This window comes from Galeopterus variegatus, unplaced genomic scaffold (genome assembly GCF_000696425.1).
Source record: "Galeopterus variegatus unplaced genomic scaffold, G_variegatus-3.0.2 Scaffold2786, whole genome shotgun sequence".
Taxonomy (NCBI): domain Eukaryota; kingdom Metazoa; phylum Chordata; class Mammalia; order Dermoptera; family Cynocephalidae; genus Galeopterus; species Galeopterus variegatus.
Genome location: NW_007728897.1, coordinates 211,423 through 218,047, shown reverse-complemented (window position 1 = coordinate 218,047; position 6,625 = coordinate 211,423). Strand labels below are relative to the sequence as shown.

Here is a 6,625-nt window from a genome sequence, read left to right as displayed (position 1 = left end):
TTAGGGCACCAAGTTGGTGAGCAACACAAGGGGAAAATCTTTTTATCTACTCTTGAAGTTCTTCAGCTTCAGAGTTAATGGAGAAAAGAAAATATTAGTGAATGATGAAATGCAGAGTGAAAGGGAGAACGCACTTACGTGTGTGAGTGTGTGTGAGTGTGTGTGTGTGTGTGTGTGTGTGTGTGTGTGTGTGTGTGTGTTCATACTCAGAAAATGACAAATTATAGGAAGAACATCAGCTTTGGTGTTAGAGAAACCTTTTTGGTTTTGGTCTGCCATTTGGAGTTTCTCTTAGCAAGTTATTTAACGTCTTAGAGCCTCACTTGCCTCACCTCTACGATGGCAGAGATAATGAGTTGTGTAGACTAAAGGAGATGACTTCTTAAGTATGAAGCACAGTTCTTGGTATACTGGAGATGTCCCTTCTTCCATTTCCTCCTTATACCATACTACTAGAAAAAGTCCTGGGAGCACTGGGGAAGCCCTTGGCCAGAGCAGACTGGGATAATACCAATCTTGATCCTGCCTCTTTTCTGACACCTCCCGGTACTCCCTGTCCACCTTTTCATCCCTGCTTGTCCACCCTGGACAGACTACTCCCTGGAACACTATGAGTGTGCTTATACTAGAGCTCTTTCAGCTTGTAAGGGCTCTAAGTTCAGTTTTTAAGAACAAAGGCTCTTTGTCATCTGCCCACGTGTCCGTTGCTACTGCTATTCCTGGCATTAGTCATGGCTTTGGAGATATTTGAAATGAAGGAATGGCAGGAGGCGGGACCGTGGCTGCCCTTTGGTGCCACTGGAATGTGTACGCATGCCTTCGTGGCTTTGTAGTTAGTTGGTTGGCTGTGAGTTTACTGTCCTACATGGCTTTGGGCAAGAAAAAGAACATTTTTCAAAACCCAAGACGTGCTGGAAGACTCTTCCAGTTACTCAAATATCTCTTTTTCTATAACTGTTTTCTCTATCAAGGCTACAACAGTCAGAATTAAAAGCTGTAATGTTGACTTGAAGGCAAAGTTCTTATACCTGGGCTTTGCTATCTTTTGTATGTGCTATGTGATTGCATTTAAATTTTCTGAAAGCAAATATGTAAATGCTTTAAGTGTCATGCATTTAAGAAAGTTGTACAACTGTGTAGAGTATGACCACAGCTTGTCCATGGAAGAGGGACTGGAAGAAATCATCCTAAAATGTTAATAATGAGTTGTCTCTAGGTGGTAAAACTATGTGTTTTTTTTTCTATGTTCTATTTTTCTGTGAAGTTCACATATTGCTTCTAAAATGAAAACCTAATTATACAGGGGTACTTCAAAAAGTTCATAGAAAAATGGAATTGAAAGGTAATATGAATCTTTTCATGAACTTTTTGAAAGCCCCTTGTATGTGTGTGTGTGTGCATGTGTATTTAAAACAAAGTTGCAAAAGTTGCTTAATAAAGGGACTCATCAGTAGACATTGGTCATCGTGTATGCAAAGTGCTTTATAGCAGCTTTCACTGGTTCTACAGTGCTTGCTGGAGTCGACTTTTCTTTGTATCTGTTCACCACTCAGTCGGCTGATAGGGTACCTCTTTTGTCACTAAGTAACCATGAACTCTCATGCAGGTCTCTTCACCTAAGTTTCTTCACCAGGAAAACGGGACAGCCACATCCATCTTATTGGACTGTTGTGAAGTACAAATGAGATTATGTTGAGAAATGTTCCTGAAAAACCACAGAGCCTTATGAAAGGAGGCTAGCTTGATGGACTTATTAAGGGCAATTTTGTAGGAGGAAAAATCATAAAAGTGTAGTAAACAGCCAAAGATGTGGATATGAAAGGAAGGATGGGACATTTAATTAATTTACCTTGATATCTACAGGTGGGTTTTCTGAGTAGCTGTATATTGTCTAGGATAGTTTTTAGCATCTAGCATAGCCAAAATTGTTCTTTTCTCAGGAGATCTAAATGAGCCACTATTTAACGGAGCAGAGTGTGGTTGAGTGGAAAAAGAAAGTAGACGATAGTGATTTTAATAAGAACAATAAAAAAAACTGTAGTTAAAATGTGTTGAGTGCAGGGTACTATTTTAAGCTCTGGTTTAATCCTTAGAGTATACCTCTGAGCTTGGTGCTTATATCATTTGTTTTTACAGAAAAGGAAGCTGAGGCAGAGAGGTTAATTACCTCTCCATGGTCTCCCAGCTAGAAAGTGGCAGAGCTGAGATTTGAACCTAAGTAGTCTGGCTCCATAGCCCACACTCTTAACCTTGCAGTAGACTCTGTTTAGTTATGAGGCTCAGATTGGTGGTGGTTGTAGAGGATGGAGTGGATGGCTCACCTACTAGGGCAGAGTTAATTTCAATTGTTCATTTAGTGTCTTTCTTCTTCAATAGGTTTTCATGAATAATCAGAATGCATTGTATCTGCACATTCATTCTGAGAGCAATTCTTTGGACTCAATTATAACACTGCAATTTGTACATACAGAAAATAACCAAGAATGGAATATTTGCATAAAATCAAAATTATATACTTGAAGACTGGAAATCAAATTCTGGTCCTTGATTCCTTAGCTTAGGTTTCAGATTTCAGGATTACACTGCCACCTAGTGCAGAGAAAGTGTCTTCCCAGCTTGTGAAAGCTAGTGAAATATAAAATTTCACAGGATACAGCATAAAACAATGTATATTTAAGGTTTCTTTCATAAAAGAGAAAGACTTCAGAATCAAGGACCTTTCTATAATTTATTAATAAAGGTTAACATGCAATTCAGGAGCACACTTTTATCATTATTATAGTTAGGTTCATAAATGATAGGACAGAAGGCTTAGGCATCTATATCATTCTGCCAAGTAAATTTCCTTAGTACTTACAGATGTCCAGTAATGAAATCAGTACAAGTTTTTTTTTTTCATGAGTGCAAAAGTTCTCAGTAGGTCCTATAATTCAACTGATAATTATTTAAAAACTTTATTCAGCAAATATTGTCAATTGTAAAAAAGGAGAGGTAGCTTAACAGAGTTGAAAACTTGACCTGTATGACCAGCAGTTCTCAGTGGACCAGCAGCACCAGCATCAACTGAGAGCTTGTTAGAAATAAAAATTCTCAGACTCATGTTAATACTCCTGAATCAGAAACTCTATGGGTGAAGCCCAGTAATCTATTTTTAACAAGCTGTGAAGGTGATTCCAATGTAGCTTTGGGATCCACTGTGAGAAAAGAAGACTTTACAATATGTAGAGAAACATGCTGATGGGCCAGTATGAGTGGTTTATTGGAGGCAGCAAAAGAGGCTTAGGACATTAATCAGATGCTGTGAACTTGAAGATCCACAAGGCAGCAAATGTAGCAACAGCTCCTGGAAGCACGTGTGCTATGGAGGGGAATTGATTTCTTTCTTCCTTGGGAAAATGGAAATGCTCATACAAGTATTTTAGAGGAAGCAGAAGTAATATGCTGAAAAGCTTGGGGATGAGGGAGGTTTATGTTAAATAACATGTTTTTGTATTAACGTTCCATAGCGAGAACACATTTATATGTGAGTAATTTCAGAGAGAAATGGCTATCACCATGGGGCTCTCTACTTGCTTGCCATAGATGATTAGGCTACAATGACAAGTATAGAACCAAAATAAGCAGATTAAAAATAGAGCTTTGATTATGGTGAAGTTTTTTTACAGTATAACTGAATCCAAAGCAAAACTGTTGGAGTTCTAGTTTTAGCAACTCTTTGATTGTTAATCAGCCTCTCAGCCAGATATTTCAATGATGAATTTCAGGCTCTAGCTGTGGCTAATTTGCAGCATCCCACACACAACTGATATGTGCCACTAGGCATTTTGGGTTTTCTATTTTTAAAGTAAATATAGACAGAATAAAGCTAGATACCATTAGGAAGCTAGTTTTAAAAATGCTTCTTTTTTGTTTTAATCTTTAAAATAATTAAATATGGGGGTTATGGCATCTTTAATTAAATGTCATGAGTTTATGGCTATTTCTGTTGTTCAAAAGAATGTTTTCAAAGATATATAGTAGTATTAAAACTAAGGAACTTGTCCTAGTACCCTATGAGTTTTATGGAACATCCCAACCATTGTGCACCATACCAGGAAACAAGAGGAAAGATATCTCACAGCATTTCTAGTACCTACTCTGTTCTAATCTAATGCCCCCCTTTCCAATCTACTCTGTCAGCATTTCCTCTTCATTCTCATCTGATCTAGTTAAAATTTAGCCCTTCAGAGCAGTCTTCCCTAATCTCTCAATCTAGATCAGCCTCTAAACCCACCATGGTCTGTCTCTAGCACATATTTCCCTTTTTCTGTATTTTTTTATGAATCCCAACTGAGATTATCTCATTTATTCTAGTAAATGTGTTTAGTATCTGTCTCCCCACCAGCATGTGAGCTCCATGGAGGCAGGGACCTGGATTTTCTCTGATGTATCTCTAGTGCTGAGATCAGTTCAGGATTCATGGTAGAAGAGGCTCCAATAGATATTAACCAAATGAAAGAGTTCCTGAACTTATTCTGTGGTTCCCCAAATATTATCTTCTACCTTTAAGTCACGGTATCTGCTGTTTTCTCTGCCTAAAATTTAGTATACCTGTTTGTTCTCTTGGTAGGCTTCTATTCATCCTTTAAGACTTTATCTCCCTTATTACATTTTTTTCTGATGCTCTTGGACTAAATTTATAATTGTTCTCAGTGACACTACAGCCTTTTTTACTCACTGTATTGCAGTCATTTTTATACTGGACTTCCCCTCCAGACTGTGAGCTTCCTCAGGGCAAAGCTGTGTTTATTCAAGTTTTTTGTCTCCTCAACTTCTAGTACAGACTTGGTACATATAGTGATTCAATAAATGTTTGTTAAATGATTGAATAAACCATGGATGAAAGTAGATGATCAACAGAGATGATTGTGACGATGTTCCCTGATTTAATCTGTAAGTGAAAAAAATTCCCAGCTTATAGAAAAGGAAAAATTAGTGTATGTGCATATTTTGAAGAACAGTGTGTATATGTGTGTGGGGGGGAGAGAAGAGGGAGTAAAGAGGGGTGAAAGTATAATTATTCTGCATAAAATACTTCTCTTTATAAAATGGATCATTTTAAACATCAAGCTGTCTTAGTGCATTTTCAATCTGATATGATTTCATTGTCACATGGATTTTCAGAACAGAACTCTTAGGTAGAGTGAGGGAACGGTGTTAATGACAAAAAAGCTATGTGCCTGTGACTTTAGGGTGTAACCTGACCCACACCAGAGAAGTGTGGGGTTTGCACTGTTCTCTGTGGCAAGATGTCATGTTAGGAAATATGATTAATAGAAAGCGGGGATGGAGGGAGGGGAAAAGAGTGCCCTTAAAGATTGTATATGTCTGTTTTCTCTGGATTTACATTCTTTCTTATTAGAGCTGTTGCTTACTCTTCAACATCTTAAATAAACATCCAAGCTGGATAGAAGCCAAACCATTTATGAGCAAATCTATTTTCCTCTCTATTCTTTTATCTTTTATTAAAAGGCCCCCTCACCTACTTTCAGGTTCTAGTTGCAGAGGATTCTTTAAGTGGGAGGGGAGGGGAAACACAGAGGTAATGGCTCTAAAACACTCAGCGAAAGGATTTCTCAAACAATTGTACAGAAAAATCTGCTTCTCTTCTTTCTTACCAGAGTAGTATGGGAGGCTCAATACTGCAAACAGAGAACCTCAGTGGAAAGTCAAAAGGTGATGACAAACAATGACTGTTCAGTTTTAGACTCTGCCTTTGCCATTTTGTTTAATCCTCAGAACAGCTGTTTTTATGTGAGTATTTTCAACCCATTTTACAGTTAAGGCAACTGAGTTCAGAGAGGCTAACTGGGTTGCTCAAGGACATACAAATAGTAAGCTTTAGAAGAAATTGGGATTCAAACCTAGGTTGGATGGGCATGAAGGCTCTCATGAGTTCCCACACCTCTGCCTTCCAGTGGGCACTTTTTACTGGAACTTCAGTCCTCTAAAAGCTTCCACTGTTTTCCTATAGCAGTTCTAAAAGCTTCTACTGTGTTCCTATAGCAGCTTGCCTGGATCTTTCTGGTGAATTTCTCCACATCCTGGAGAAAATTTTTTTTTTTCTTTTCAGCAAACTTTCCCCTGTCAATCCCTCCTTCAGTGTAACCATGTTAGCTTTGAGGCCACACCCATGGCCTGGGCTTACAGGGCTACCTCTCCCCACCCCTTTCCTCTGCTTTAAAGTGTCACCAGATGCCTCTGGTTCCCTCCCTTTTCTTTTAGCCCTCACAGGGGCAGGAGGGATCAAGGCTGGGCCCAGAACTCACAGTCCTAGGGTGACAGTGAAGGGGTCTTGGGGGAGCAGTGACTCCCCTCCAACCCCAGACTATTGGGGTTAGGGACTGTTGGCAACCAAAGAAAAACCAACTGGAAAAATGAAGAACTGCTGGTAAGACCATGGCACTAGAAAGAGTGGCGGGAGACTGGGCTGGGGGCCCTCAGAACCAAGGGTCTTTATTTTTGCAGTGGTGGCAGGATGAGAGGAGAGGAGGCAAGAGGTGGGAGACAGTGAGAGAGAGAGAAAGAGAGAGAGAGAGAGAGAGAGAGAGAGAGAGAGAGGAGAGAGAGAGAGAGAGAGAGAGAG

At 39.2% G+C, this 6,625-nt stretch overlaps 1 protein-coding gene across 1 annotated transcript in view; it reads left to right on the top strand.

Annotated features, from left to right (window-relative positions):
- The first annotated feature begins 6,251 nt into the window (after window positions 1-6,251).
- COL9A1 (collagen, type IX, alpha 1) overlaps window positions 6,252-6,625 on the top strand; it is a 100,343-nt gene continuing 99,969 nt past the window's right edge. Inside the window, exon 1 of the mRNA XM_008582986.1 lies at window positions 6,252-6,430. Coding sequence (XP_008581208.1) covers window positions 6,417-6,430 — 14 coding nt within the window. The 5' untranslated portion in view covers window positions 6,252-6,416. The remainder of the gene's footprint in view (window positions 6,431-6,625) is intronic.